At 38.9% G+C, this 16,454-nt stretch overlaps 1 protein-coding gene across 1 annotated transcript in view; it reads right to left on the bottom strand.

Annotated features, from left to right (window-relative positions):
• Nucleotides 1-904: 904 nt before the first annotated feature.
• Nucleotides 905-16,454, bottom strand: part of Bulli (regulator of MON1-CCZ1 complex protein bulli) — a 43,513-nt gene continuing 27,963 nt past the window's right edge. Inside the window, exons 10-14 of the mRNA XM_076204990.1 lie at nt 13,960-14,098; nt 4,903-5,135; nt 4,228-4,367; nt 3,860-4,014; nt 905-2,971 (exon numbers count right to left, since the gene is read on the bottom strand). Of these exons, the coding sequence (XP_076061105.1) occupies nt 2,898-2,971; nt 3,860-4,014; nt 4,228-4,367; nt 4,903-5,135; nt 13,960-14,098 (741 nt within the window). The 3' untranslated portion in view covers nt 905-2,897. The remainder of the gene's footprint in view (nt 2,972-3,859; nt 4,015-4,227; nt 4,368-4,902; nt 5,136-13,959; nt 14,099-16,454) is intronic.

Consider the following 16,454-nt stretch of genomic DNA (forward strand, 5'->3'; position numbering starts at 1 on the left):
TGACAGAAATGGCACCTACACTCTCAAATTTGACATACGAACAAAGATTGGATAAATTATATACATCAGCACTGGAACAGAGAAGAGAGGTGATTTGCTGACAATTTACAGAATTATGAAAGGAATGGAAGTTCTTGATAGAGGCGACTTATTAAAACAAGACAGAAGAGAAACACGAGGACACAAGAAGAAGCTAAAGAAGGACAGTTACAGAAGGGATTTGAGAAAGAATAGCTTCCCACACAGAGTGATTGATGTCTGGAACAAACTAAATGGGGAAACAGTGAGTGCCAAAACTATACAAGATTTTAAGAACAAACTGGATGCAGAGATACGAAAACAGGTCACTACAAGCATAGCTCTCGTCCAGTAAAATACAACTAGATAAATAAATACATGTACCAAAAAGCTCTTTCCCTCTTACATGGAGTGGCCCAGCCAAGGCATAAACCCACACTTCACCCAACCCACACCCATCTGTTGTCCCTTTTGTCTTAGATCCTATTGGATAAAATATCATCCTTATCCCCCACCCAGTGAAAGGTTCAAGATATTTGAATGACTTTTTGTTTTTATACATCAGTGTCCTCAAACACTACCCTTTTATCCTGGTTAATGCAATCAATTTTCATTTGCCTTAGAGCAGCCTTTTCAAATAATGTACATACACATGTCAAAAGGCTCTTTCACCCTTTCACCCATTTGTTGTCCCTTTTATCTTAGCTACTTGTGGATGAGGGGTCATTCCTGTTCCTTGCCCACTGCTTATGTCAGAGGCAATGCATCAAGACACAGCACCTTCAGAGCAAGGCCTGAAAGCCAAAGCTGGTTTAATCCCCCCCCCCCCACATCACCCCACTGTTTCATTCCATGGTGACATTCCCCCCTCACCCATACAAAGCAGATTAACCCATAAATTGATGTGATGGCTTTTCTTAAACTTACATACATACATACATATACCAAGGCTTTTTCCCCCTTACAAGGGGGGTAGCCAAAAAGAAAAAGGCATAAAATCATTCCCACCCATTCCATCCCTGAATACACTCCACACCCCTCCACCCTCCCTCTTATCTTAGCACCTCCTGAATGACGGGTCATCCCTGCACCTTGTCCACTGCCCTGGGTCAGAAGCAGTGTCGCTTGGCAATCTATATTTTGCTCCCAAATGTCTTAAAATGAAGTTTGCCCACTCGAGGTGAATGAGGCCACACAATATACCTACCTACCCACACATCCATTGTTCTCCTCAGACATCATGGAAGGGGCAGGTCAGTCACCTCCACATGACCCACAAACTTACACAAAAAACATTCATGTGCAAAAGAAAGAAACAAAGGATGACTGAAGCAGCAGTGGCGAGGAAGTGTGAAAAAGTAGAAAGTTCCCCGTCATTCACCCATGCATGACCACCGCTCATTGCCTGCTACCTCAAACTGACAAAATGTGGAACTTCACTACACCACCATGCCTGAACTAAGTCACATTAACTAGTATTTGTTTTTCCCATACTTTTCCATGGAATCTTTCATTCTGTAACAGTAAATCTTTCTTTTGAGAACTTTTTTCTGACCCCAAACAATTGTGCACCATGGGTATGACCAACAAAATTTTACTGCACTATCAGGTGTAAGGTTAAAAAAAAAAAACCCACTTCAACTGAATGATTTCAATCAACCCTCCACTACTCCCAAGGGATGTATTGGGTTCCTGTATGGATTTTATCCTGTATAAAGCTGGATAATTTTTACACAGTTTTGGGGAAACCCTGAATGGTAGAAAGTTGATTCACATGTCCTAAACTTGTTAATGCCAAAGGTACAGGGTACCTCCCAAATTTTAATAGTTTACAATGTATAGTGAATAGGGGCCACTATGTAGAGGATGTAATTTTTAAAACCAAACAAGAAAAACTGTAACCCTTTGTTTAAATAAAAGTGACGTAAATTATTAATAAATTTTTTTCTCTCTTTTTTCCCTTTATGTAAGGCAGTTTGCAAATAGCCATTATACCTGGCTCCAGAATGCTCTTTACCCTGAAATGGGCTCTGTAAATATATTATATATTACCCAGGGGGCTTGTATTTTGGCAGCCATCCTCACTCTCAATAGCTTTAGAATAAGAACGAGAAGTGCAAAAGACCTATTTGACAAGCTGGAAGTAAAAATGCAGCTGGCAACTTATTTACTTTTGCAAAACTATTTCACCTGAAGAATGGAAGGGACTGTAAGAAATGAAAGGCCACAAGGCTGACTGCATATTTTGCATAGCTATCAGAAGTGAATTTCCAGTTTGACTGATCTTCCAATGTTCAGCAGCCTCAACAATGAACACTGATTCAATTCATGCATGCACATCCAACACATCAGTCATTTTCTTTTAATACCTGACAGAAACAAGCAAGTCAAATGCCCACCTTGAGTGAACTAAGCAGGTGGAGCTATCATGTAGTGCTTTGAGATAAAAATGACAAATCTTGTTTGAAACATTTCATGCAATGAACACATTTGAACCTACATAAAATAATCATTCTTTATCTAATAAATACTGTGTTTGTATATAATGATAGAAAATGACTTCCTTCTGTATATCCTGGAGGGAATCATTGGAAGGTTTCCTTCTTCAACTGGTGGGAAATTCATCAGTTATAAATACACTATATACATGACACCAGCCCTTCCTTGTATCAAATATAAATTTACAAATATTAAATAAAACAAATCATATGATAGATAAAGCTTCAACTCTTGACATATTTTCATTTCACATCTTTCACACCTCCCTTACTGAGTGAAAAGTAAAAGCATAATGATTTGTACAAAATCTTATACTATGACCATTTGGGAGAACTGAGCCTACTTACATATAGCCCCATAGGACTGGTGAAACCTACGTTTCATAATGTGCTAAATTCTGGTACATCACCAAACAACTTCTTAAAGTGATCCAAATATACTTCACAGTGTTCACCTGGAAAGCAAAATGAAAATAAAACAAACAGTTTCTCTACTACAATATATCTCCCTCTCACTTCCAAGGAGCTTTAATCACATTCAATGTAAGTGAGTGAACTCTACACTGTAAAACTAACTTTCAATAAAAGAAAATTATATTACCTAAAGATGTTGAACATTAAATATTGAAAATAGTGCAATAAGGTTGAGTCATCTACAGTGGTGAGGGTAAAGGGGAAGGACAATTGCTAATGGAACCAAAGGCTGTGAGATGGAGCAAGTGGAATATTTCAAGTTGATAAATGTAGAGGAAGACCGGGAGTCTTTGACTGCGGCAGTGGAAGATGATAGGAGAATGACTGATGGGAATAATAAGGCTACAGCAAAAGTGCATATATAAAAGCCTCTCTTACTGAAAGTAAAGAATGCTGGGAAGGCACCTCGATTGAATGGGTGTTATGTGAAATGTTTGATAGAGAGTGGAATCATAATGGTGGAGTGGCTGATGAGATTGTTCAAATGTAAACAAATAGAGGGAGCAATTGTTGGAGAGAAATGGTAAGATGGATAGCATGAGTTCCTTATAGATTTTTTTTTTTTTTCACTTGCATATTTTTGTGAACAGTTCCTTGATGGAGAGGCCACAAACAGGCTGGAAACAATATTTTCCAAGCAAGAAATAACCAGGGCAATAAATTGATTAATCAAAGAATCACTTTATTTTTTTATGACCACATAGGAAATGGATGAATGAAGACTGGCCCTTATTTAACTTTCATTCAGTAGATATGTATGTGGAAGTGCTATAGATTAATTTTCATATGAAAGAGAGGGATAAACATCTATGGGTGACAAAAGGGATGCACAATGTTCGAAATTCAAGGAACCACTGATATGTTCTCACCTTTGGCAAATGATGGACTTCCCCTCAACCTTGAATTACGTAAGGCAAAAAATGTAAAGGTTGAATAAAAGACTTGAGCATCTCCTGAAAGCATGGCTGCCTCTAAAAATTTTCGAGCTGATACAGTTTCTGCAAGTCCTACACTTCGTGCATATCTATAAAAAATAAAATTGAAATACATCATGATAATGTTCAACCAATATATATAAACTGGGGCTTCAGCAGTTTTTGCCAGCTCTAAATTTAACTAATAACTGTATATGCCAAAACAGAAAAGCAAAGTGAAAATACGTATCAAGTAAATACAGAAGTGAAAAATAACTACAATAATACTGAATATCTAAGACCAAAATATTGATGGTAAATACCTAAGTGCATTCGTAACTTGATTACGGGATAGAAGAACTTCAATGATTTCATCATGAGCAGTATTGAGACGACAAAGCATATCCAAACTCAGTTGCTGTCCTGCTGAGTATACACCCACCAGTGAAAGTAGAAGGCAAGCCTGAAAAAAATACAAATTTGTATGAGTGGTCAAATATTAAAGTTTAAAAAGGTCTATTATATCTGGGTGGCATAGGCTACATATCAAAAATAACAATTACTGCCTTGAATTTCACTGACCTTTCCCAATAACAGGGAAAGGGTGTACATACTTAAACTATGAAATTATTTCACTGTTTCTGTTATTAGGGACAAGTTGGTGCTAAAATGGTGGAGCCATAAATGTGGACAAGGAGAGATTTCAAGAGGGCAGTAAAAAGGAAGGATAGTAACATTTAAAAATAATCAGCATTTTTCTTTGTGTTGAGCTTAGTCTTCAAGCATAAAAGAATGCTAAGTGCCTGGTAGGTAGGGATGTGCCTAAAGTTTCTAAATATTTACTGCATAAAACTTGTGATCAATACCCCTTTATGGAGCCTTAACCTATGAATAAGTGAGCTTGTGTATTGAAAGAGTCTACTGTATAGGTGATCTAGTTTGGTTAATTTCTAGGGCATCATGAAGAGGCATAAATACAATCATAATTTATATCTTACCAATGGTTTTGAGTCTGCTAGTACATGGTACTGAAGTAACTGATGGAGCTGGTAGAATTTTCTGGCTCTTACCAAAGCATTAATAACAAGTTCATATAAAAAGTGTTGTACTGTAATCCCAACTGCACCCAGGGAACGAATATATTCCAACACAACACCGACAACTAACTGTGTAGAAATTGAGACCTGATTTGCACAAGCTTGCTCCGTATCACTGCCTGAGGTCTCTTTATCTGTAACAGAAAATACAATAATGGCTTAGATCTTCCATATAAAAAAAAAAGTGTAGGGCAGTGTAGGTTGAAGGTACTCAATGTCCTGTGTGATGGTTGCATCTAGGTCATTTTGATTTTGTGGTCAGGACTATTCTGTGCTGGTACTGTCTTATAGCTGGATGATGTCCTGAACAAAAGTGTGGTATTATGGTTCTTGCTTACCATGAGAGGGTTTTCTATGGAGTTGATGTGTGTATTTACCTAGTTCTATTATACAGGAAGGGAACTATGCTCATAGTGACCTATTTTTGTATCTTTTAGCATCTAGTTTGTTCTTAAATTCTTGTACGGTTTTTGCACATACTACTGTATTGTCAATTTGTTCCAGACATCCACCACTCTGTGTGGGAAACTATGTTTTTTTTTTTTTTTTTTTAGATCTCTTCTATAACTATCCTTTATGAGTTTCTTTTTATGTCCTCTTGTTTTCCTTTTATCCCACTTTAATAAATCTATTCTGTCAAGGACTTCCATGCCTTTCATGATTCTGTAAATAGCCAGTTGATATCCTCTTTCTCTTCTTTGTTCCAGGGTTGGTAGTTCCAGTTTGGACAATCTTTGTTCGTATGTCAATTTTGAATGTGTTGGTGCCATCTTTGTCATTGCTCTTTGCATTCTTTCTACATACATACATACACCAAAGGCTTTTCCCCCTTACAAGGGAGGTAGCCAAAAAACAAAGGCATAGAAACCACTCCCACCCATTCCATCCCCAACATACTTCACTCCCCTCTACCCTCTTCCCTCCCTCTTATCTTGGCACCTCCTGGATGACGGGTCATCCCTGCATCTTGTTCATTGCACTGGGTCAGAAGCAGTGTCGCAAGACACAGCACATCCACAGCAAGGCTGCTTCATTAATTGGCGACCCCACCCTCTGTCCCCTCATGCAGAAAAGGAGAAGACAGGGAGAAATCCCTTCAGGCTGAGTCAATTTATTTCTCATACATACTCCCTCACCCCCTATTCCCCACCCACTCCCCCTCATGCATCACAGCATCATCCATGCACAACCATTCTCCATTCACCCCTATCTTCTGTCCTCTCTTGTCTTTCTTCAACAGACATTCCCCTCTTTCCCAATGCCCCTTTTTTTTCCTTCCATCCATCTCATCCTAGGTCAACCTCTCATGTTCACTCTTTCCACCTCTGTCTTCCACACCTCTTTTACTAGTCTTTCTTCACTCATTCTTTCCATGTGTCCAAACTATCCCAATACTCTTTCATCAACCCTATCTCCCAACTCCCTTTCCACCCCTGTTCTCCTCCTCACCTCCTTATTTCTCACTCTATCCAGCCTAGTAACCCATATCATGCTTCTCAGGTACCTCATCTCAAACACATTCAAACTCCTCCTCTCATCCTCCCTTATGTTCCATGTTTCTGCCCCGTACAGTGCTGTCGGCAGCGATTGAATCAGGATGTATCAAGAACACGCTCCAAACCGCTAACTAGCCATTCGCTGACGAATTAATTTGGAACCAACCAATCTACCTAGTTGTTTACACAAAATGAGAAGGGAGATATATAATTCGAGTGGACGACAATGTAACCGTCTTTGTATTTTTTTTTTTTATGATCAGTTACTAAAAATGGAAGGAAAAAAGAAAGGACATAGGGACAAGGAACTAGTAAAAAGATGCCTAGACGTAAATAGAGTCGAGTCGCCTCTTAGGGTTATAACGAAAAGGATGTGCCTGAATGAGACACCAAAGACATATCAAAGGTTTGAAAGAAATGTATTTTCGAGATTTGATAGGGATAATGTCAATATGTATAGTATAGAGGATAGATATGGAAAAAGAACCCTGGTTTAAAAATATACCGATAATAAGAAATAGGGAAATCAACGAATTGTTAGATGAAATAATTGAACTTAAAAGTGAATGCAGAAGTACTCGTATATACAAAGAGGTAGCCCTATTAAGAAAGGCCAATGAAGAAAATAACAGGGGTTGAAAATGTAACTAAATAGGATAAAGGGAAAAAATGAAAGATTGAAAAATAAGGATCAATTGCCGGCAGTGACTGAGAAAGTGGGAAAAAAAAAAAAAAATTACTTCCAAGAAATAGAGTGGAAAGTAGAAAATGATCTTTTATAGAAATAGTGGAGCAGCAGGTCAAGGAGAATGCTAAAGAAATGGTAATCAAAGTGACTAAAGAGAAAGGTAATTTGGTTAGGGACAAAGTGGACAAAAAAAGATGCATTGTAATCTATGGTATTAAAGAAAAGCATGATGTTCCTAGATATCAGAGAGAAAAAGAGGAAAAAAGAGATCACTAAAGAAATTCTGAGATTCAAGAGGAGGGACAAAGTTTAGATAAAGAAATTGAAGAAACATATAGAATAGGTAGATACTCAAAAGAAAAACAATATAGGCCACTAAAAGTAAAACTTAGGTCACAAATGATTGCAGAGGAAGTACTATCTAGAACAACAAAACTAGCAAACAGTGAAAAACACAAAAATGTATGGATAAAAAAGAAATGAATGATGAAGAAAAAGAAAAACTTAGAAATGAAGCAAATAAAAGAATGAAAAAAAAAGAACTGAGAATGAGATTTTTTTTTTTAAGTGGTGAACCTGAGGCTGAGAAAATTGTATATCAGGAAAAAGGAAACAAAACAGACAGAGAAGAGAAAGAGGAAGAGATCTACTGACTATAGAATCATGAAAGAAATGGAAATCCTTGATAGGAATTTAATAAAATGGGACAATGGAAAAACAAGAGGATACGAAATGAAACTCAAAAAGGATAACTAGAGAAGAGATCTGAAAAAAAAAAAAAAAAAAAAAAAAAAAAAAAAAATAGCTTCTCACACAGTGCTGGATACATGGAATAATTTAGATAGGGAAACAGTGTCTGCAAACACTATTCAACATTTTAAGAAAATACTTGATGCTGAAAGATACAAAGACGGGTCCCTTCCTGTATACAGTAATACAACTAGGTAAATACAATCTCCTCTTAGCATCCATTCTTTCCAATTTCTTTATACTCTTTTTTGTGCTGGGTGTCCAGAGTGATGCAGCATACTTCAATCTTGGTCTTATCAGTGTGACTAATAATTTCTTTACCATTACCTCATCCAAGTAGTTAAAGGCCACCTTTATTGATCTCAGTAAATTGTAGGTTTCTCTGACTATTTTGTTAATATGCTTGTCTGTTGACATGTCTTTGTTAATAATTACTTCTAGGTCCTTTTCTGAGCTAACTTTACTTCCTTTATACCAATTTTATTTTGCTCTGATATTCTATTTTTACTTTTTCCAAACTCCATTATACTACATAAGATTCTTGATGTTGAAGTTCACTTCCCACTTTTGGCTCCATTCCCAGATTTTGTCCAGGTTTCTCTGTAGTGATTCACAGTCTTTTTGTGTACTTTATTTAGTAGTTTTGCGTCATCTTCAAAGAAGTTCATATAACATTCTGCACTTTCATCCATGTCATTTATATATATGGCAAACATTATTGGAGTTAATACAGAACCTTGTGGGACTCCACTTATTATTTCTTCTCAGGTCAAGTTTTTGTCTCAAGTACCACCCTCACTTTTCTCCCATGCAAGAAATCTTCCATCCTGTTGTTTCAAGTTTTCTTAGTAGCTTTTTGTGTGGTACTTTATCAAATGCCTTTTGTAAACCTAGGAAAGCACAATGAACCCATCCGTCCCTTTCTTGTATTATGTCTATTAGCCTCGAATAAAAACTGATCAAGTGGCACATGATCTTCCTTATCTAAAGCCAAACTGTTTTGGATTCAGTATATTATTTTCTTCCAGATGTTTGATTCATCTACTTTTGATCATTTTTCCACATATTTTTGCTAATATGCTTGTAAGGGAGACCAGTCTATAGTTTGTTGGGTCTTCCTTATCTCCCCCTATATATATTGGTATGATATTTGCATTTTTCCAATCTTGTGGTACCTTTCCTTCTTTGAGAGAGCAATCTATTATCTTATATATTTTGTCCGTTACTTCATCTATACATTCTTTTAGTATCCAATTTGCAATTTCATCTGGACCATGTGATTTTCTGACATCAACGTTTATTATCTGGTCCCTTATTTCTTTCTGTGTCACAATCATTTCTTTCATTGAGGAAATCTTTCTCTATGTCCTTCATCCCAATTATGTGTATTTTCAATTGTGAATACAGATTTGAAATGTTTGTGTGAGTATGTGTGAGTATGTGTGTTGGGGGGGGGGGATAGTGGAGTACTGAGTTTGGTGGTCTGTCATAAGTTTGCTGGGTGGACTGGGTGTGAATATGTTTTTAAGTGGAAATATTGTAGGGAGGGTGGAGGGGTGTGGAGTGTATTCAGGGATGGAATGGGTGGGAGTGCTTTTATGCCTTTTCCTTTTTGGCTACCTCCCTTGTAAGGGGGAAAAAGCCTTGGTATATGTATGTATGTATGTACAAGTGTTAAGTTGTTCTTGTTGTCATTACCTAGGCTGTCTGGCTGAGAAGTCCTGTTTCCCTGGCTGGAATGGAATCTTCCCAAAGTCCTGGTGTAGCAGTGTCTACATCATGGAGCCATCCCCTAACCCCCAGCATAGAAAAAATTGGGGGCCAAATCATCACAAGAAGCCCTTGCCACCCCTGTGGGGGCACAGATCCCTGGAAGCAGCTTCAGTTACCTTGGGCAAGTCCCACAACTATTAAGTTGTTCTATGTGTTTAAATAGTATTGTAAGCTGTTATTTTTTTCAGCTGGTTGCATTTGTGATGTAAATGAGGTGGATGAATTGGGTTTCCAAGTACAGGTATTCTATTGGGGTAGTTTTGGTGCATGTTATTATTCTCAATATTTTATCTTATAAATTTTGTAAAGTGTTTATCTTTATTTTACTGATTGTTGGACACCATGCCATGGAAGTATAGTCGAGTGAGGTTCTCATGAATTGTTTGTGGACAGTAATAAGCTTCCTTCTGTGGTCCAGTGCTTATGCTTGGAATTGAATTTTGTAGGTGTATTTTCTTATTGATTTTCACAGTCAGATTTTTTACATGCAAACTGAGTTGCATATTGGCATCAAAAGTGAGGCCTAGAATTACAGAGTTCTTTCCCAATGGAGAGGTTTGACCAATATCACTGATGATTTCTAGGGTGAGGCTTCCATTCTATTATTTGTGAGCCATTGTTCTAGTTTGTCTAGGTAAAATTGGGTGTTCTCAGCAGCTATTTTGTAGTTGCCATGCTGGATTATTATCATCAGATCATCTGTGTGAGTGAGTGGCTCTGGTGTTGTATTCTAAAGCTGGTGTAGGGAGAGTGCTTGTTTCAATTGATTCAATCAAAATAAGAAATCTCCTTTTGAAGAGGAGTGAAATTATTGCCCCTTGTGAGATTCTATTGTATTCTTTTTTCTCATAAATTTGGTTATTCTGGGTTACTCTGCAATATCTACCTCCTATCTGAAACCAACAATAAAATATACATAATAAAATCAGTCACATGTATGAGATTTGAACAGTAGATAGAAACTCTAATCACTGTCAATAAACAGTTCTTGAAAAGCACTTAACTATGCTTCTACAGCACATCTCCCAATAATAAAGTAAACACAATAATAAAAATCCTCCCTGTAAGACATCACATAAACATGATAGATACACAGTTCCATGCAAGAGCCCTTAACCCTGTTCACCTTTGTTATTACATCACACAAGCACAATCAGCTAAATGGAAAAAAAAAAAAACACTGGCAGCATAATACTCCACCATCTACATTAAATTTCCACCTATACCACACATCTATACAAAAACACTTTCACATTCTGATCACAAAACAAGCACTCCAAGACCAACCACCCAACTCCTCCCTCCAATATATACTGACATTAGCCCCAACAGAAGAAACCCTCCCAAAAGAAGCAAAAACCATATTTGCACAACTGCATTCAAGGTCACTATCCAGCACTACGACAGTACCAGCACAGAAGAGGCATGGCCACAGAAAAATCTCCCACATTTGCAGTCATCACACAGTAGTTGCCAAACATTTCATATTACACTGCCCCAAGCACAAGACACGGTCTAGCATGCATGCATACATACACATACCAAGGGCTTTTTCCCCATTAAAAGGGAGGTAGCCAAGGTCAAAAGGAATAATTCCACTCCAACCCACTTCATCCCCACCCATTCCACAACTGTTAATCACTCTTCCCTCCCTCCTTCTCATCTTGGTTCTTCATGGATGACAGATCATCTCTGCATCTCACCCATCACCCTGGGTCAGAAGCAATGCAGCAAGACACAGCACATTAACGCAGTAACATTGAAGATGGGGAGAAATCCCTTTGGGCTGTGTCAAAATATCATTCACACATAACCATTCCCCAACTCCCTTCCCACTCCCTTCTATGCATCACAGTATCATCCATACAGAGCCATTCTCCAATCACCCCTATCTTCTGTCTTCTCCCTTCCTTCCCCAACAGACCTCCTCTCCTTGCTCAATTCCCCTTTTACCCCATCCATCCATCTTATCTCCCCTCATGTTCACTCCATCCACCTATGTCTTACACACTTCTTTTACTAATCTTCACTCAATCTTTCCGTGTGTCCAAACCATCCCAATATTTTCATCAACCCTATCTCCCATAACCTTTTCCACCCCCAATCTCCTCTTCACCTTCTTGTTTCTCATTCTATCCATCCTTGGAACCCCTACCATACTTATCAGACATTTCATCTCCTACATGTACAAAACATATACTAAACACACACATCCAATACAACACAAGGCACTATTGGTTCCACTTGACATGCACAACACTTTACAACACAAACCAGTATAGAAAAAAAAATTGAAGCTACAACAGTTACACAACAAAACAAAAATACCCTTTAAACAATCTACAAATAAATGTAATCAGAGTTAAACACACACTGCTGCTTCCCTCTTACATGAACACAGCTTCCACACAGAACCAATCCAAAAAGGAAAGCTGTCACTGAAAACTACACTACCCATATTCACTCATTACACAACAGTAAAAGAAGAAAACTCACAACACAAATTTTGGACTCATGATTCTATTACATACATATATATATATACCAAAGGCTTTTTGCTCCTTAGAAAAAACATAGGCATAGAAACCACTCCCACCCATTCCATCCCCAACATAGTCCACTCCCCTCTACCCTCTTCCCTCCCTCTTATCTTGGCACCTCCTGGATGACAGGTCATCCCTGCATCTTGCCCACTGCCCTGGGTCAGAAACAGTGTTGCAAGACACAGCACATCCATAGCATGACAACGTCATTAAATTGGCGAGCCCCCTCTCCGTCCCCTCATGCAGAAAAGGAGAAGATGGAGAGAAATCTCTTTGGGCTGTGTCAATTTATTTCTCACACATACTCCCTCACCCCCTATCCCTCACATATACATATACCAAAGACTTTTTCCCCCTTACAAGGGAGGTAGCCAAAAAACAAAGGCATAAAAACCACTTCCACCCATTCCATCCCCAACATACTCCACTCCCATCAACCCCCTTCCCTCCCTCTTATCTTGGAACCTCCTGGATGACAGATCATCCCTGCACCTTGCCAAATGGCCTGGGTCAGAAGCAGTGTCACAAGACACAGCACATCCAGAGCAAGGACATTTCATTAAATTGGCAACCCCACTCTTCGTCCCCTCATGCATAAAAGGAGATGGGGAGAAATCCCTTTGGGCTGCGTCAATTTATTTTTCACACACTCCCTCACCAGAAGGTGCCAAGATAGGAGGGAGGGAGGAGGGTGGAGGGGAGTGGAATATATGGGAAATGAAATGGGTGGGAGTGATTTCTATGCCTTTTTCTTTTTGGCTACCCCCCGTGTAAGGGGGAAAAAGCCTTTGGTATATGTATGTATGTATGTACTCCCTCACCCACCATCCCCCACCCACTCCCCCTCATGCATCACAGCATCATCCATACACAACCCTTCTCCATTCACCCCTATCTTCTGTCCTCTTCCAGCCTTCCTCCAACAGAAACTAAACAATCACTCACATACACCACAACAGAAGTGATTGCAATCCATACACAAAGAAAATCATTTACAACATTACAAGCATTTATATACCACCCACAACATCAACCATCCTGAGATTTCACCCATCAATTTCAAACACTCAATTCATTAACAGGCCACATGGCAAAGACTATACAATGGAGACTCACAGAACAACACATGAAAATGATAGCCCATACTTTTATGCAAGAGCCCTCAAATTCACCCATCCTTCCCACCACATTACACAAGCACAACTGGAAAGAAAGCTTCATACTACTCAAACATCTTCAGCACATCCTTACAAACAAAAACACATACACACTCAGACCACAAAACAAACACTCCAACACTGACTCCTATATTACATTCTTCAGCTGACTCCCCAAGACCTCAACTCTTCTGAGAAACCCTTAAGATAAACAAGAATTACATAGGTGTGACGGCATTTAAGCCATCACCTGGTACTGAAACAGTACCAATAGAGAATAAACCTGGCCAATAACTGAAATTGCCCAAGATGCAATCACCAAACAGAAGACATGAAACAATTTATCCTACACTATCCCATTTTCACCCTATTTAGGCAACAACAACATTTTTCTTCCTTAAGTGACTTGTAGGACAATCCAGTGGCTCCTGCTAGTTACCCTGGAGAACTGGGTCTCCTGCATGAGAGATTTTGGGAAACAAATTGATGAATGAATGACTAATTGATTAACCTATTTTCTTGTCCCTGCTTTCCTCCTTTAGTTCCCCTACCTTCAGAGTTCTTTGTCTCTTGTTCCTCTGCCTTCTCCATAAGGGGTGCCAAGACATGGCTGTACATGTCTGCTTGCTCCACAACAACGCCCTGGCTGTATTCTTCAGTTGATGGTACTAAGCTTGCAAGTTCTCCTGCCTGCAAAAGTATAGATACTTTAAGTTAGTTATAGCCTGTCACACTATACTGTTGACAGCCCCACTTCACTGGGTAATCTCAGGGAAAATCTGTCCAGAGCCAAAGGATGTGTTCTCTTCTCCCACACATGGATGGCCTGGGTTCATCCAGATGTGCTGGGTGAATAGAGGGATTTAATGTAAGGTTAGTGCATGTATGTGGTATGAAGGCATTGGACTGGCTTTGTGTATTTGTTTGTGTGTATGTACTTGCCTAATTATAGTGCAGTATACAAGAAAGGCGCAATGAACATGGGGTATTGTCTCTTACTTTCCATACCTAGCTTCAAGTTCATGTAAGGTCACAACTTGGTTTATATTTGTTCTCATGACCTTATAAAGTCCTCCCATCCTTAATCAAGAGATTTCTTCTGTAAATGTAGTCTATCCCCTTTAGCAACCTGAATACTCTAATCCTACCACCTCTTTCTCTTCAATCTTTCAATGTTGGCAGACCCAGTGCTTTTAGTCTCTCCTCATATTGTATATCTGCCAGGCTGGAAACCAGTTTGGTTGCTACCCTTTGTCTTTTCTTGATTTTGCTTATACCTTTCACTCTGTGAGGGTACAATACCAATGATACTATTCCATTCTTATAATAAGGGTTTCTTCTCATTTCCTTTCATAATGGATTCTCTTCCCAAGCCACTCAAAGGTAGTCTTTCAAAGCTATTGCACATTATAATACTTTAGTTTTTGGTACTGAAATTAATCTTGAGAGAAGAAAAATTAGCAAAAGAGATGTGGAAGGCAGAGAGGGATGGAGTGAACTTGAGTGGACAATTGAAGATGAGATGGATGGATGGGGTGAAAGGGGCTTTGAGCAAAAGGGGAAGACTGTTGAACAAGGAAGGGAGAAGGCAGGAGATACGGGTGAATGGCTGTGTATGGATGATATTCTAATGCAGCCCTAAGAGATTTCTCCCATCTTCTCTATTTTCTGTATACGGGAACAGAGGGAGTGGGGGGTCGCTGATTAAGTGAAGCAGCCTTGCTGTGGATGTACAGTGTCTTGCTGCATTGCTTCTGACCCAAAGCAGTGGGCAAGATACAAGAATGATCCTTCATCTGCAAGGTGCTAAGATAACAAGTGTGGTGGATGGGAGTGGAATAGGTGGGAGTAGAATAGGTAGGAGTGGAGTGGGTGGGAGTAGGTGTGCGCCTTTGATTTGGCTACCTACCTTATAAGAGGGAAGAAGCGGAAGGGAAGAAGCGGAAGGGAAGAAGAATTAATTTTCCATTCTTGGCTCCATGCAAAACTGTGTTTAGAGCTTTTTGGAACAGCCTAAATTCCTCCTTGTTTTCCATTCTTTTCATGATTTTTCCATCATCAGGAAACATCTCGGCATAGCTTGTTGCACCTTTCATCATACCACTAACATAGATATGAAACATTACCAGTGCTTGCAGTGAACCTTGTGGAACTCCACTGGTCATTGCTCTCCATTCTGATATCTTATACTTTACTACTGTCCTCATGTTCCTTCCCTTCAAAAAAAATCTTTCATACATATGAGTTTACCTCTTAGTCCTCCACTATGCTCCAGTTTCCACAAAAAATGACCGTGAGGTGCTTTATCAAAAGCACTTTCTAGAGCAAGGTACACAAAGTCCATCAATCACTACTGAGTAAAAGCTTAAAAGGTGGGAGGTAACATGTTAAATTACTTTCCAGATCAAAAGCCACACTGACTCTCTGTCAAAATGTTCATATCTTCAAATTTCTTTCAAACAATTTCACTAAAATAAGAACAGCTACAAGAGGTGGGTAGTTTTAAGTATTTAGATAATGGAGGAGTGGGGGTGGAGGTAAACTATAGTGAGGAAACAAGTTAATGTTTTGGGGGAATGAAAAGTGTCATGAGAAATAGGTATCTAGGGATGGATGCAAAGAGAAGACTATATGAAGGGGTAATTGTGCATATGACACTGTATGAGGCATTAACTTTGAATTTTAGGAAGGCAGGAAAGAAAAAATTAACTGTGTTCAAGATGGAGTGTTTGATAAGTATGATGGGGTTACAAGGATAGAGTGAGAAATGAGGAGATGAAGAGAAGAGTTGGTGTGGAAAGGGAGCTGGCAGATATACTGGAATGGTTTGAGCATGTGGAAAGAGTGAAGAAAAACTTGCAAAAAAAAGAGTGAAAGGCAGAGGTGGATAAAATGAACTTGAGGATAAGACTGAGAATGAGATGGATGGATGGGGTGAAGGGAGTCTTGGGTATTAAATCCAGTCTCAATGGTTCCTCATTGTTTCTGTATCTGGTATTTTCCTTTATCCATTGAGTCATTGTGTATTCAATGGTCATGTCTAGCA

Source organism: Oratosquilla oratoria, chromosome 21 (assembly GCF_046742065.1).
Source record: "Oratosquilla oratoria isolate Oo_2021 chromosome 21, ASM4674206v1, whole genome shotgun sequence".
Lineage (NCBI taxonomy): Eukaryota > Metazoa > Arthropoda > Malacostraca > Stomatopoda > Squillidae > Oratosquilla > Oratosquilla oratoria.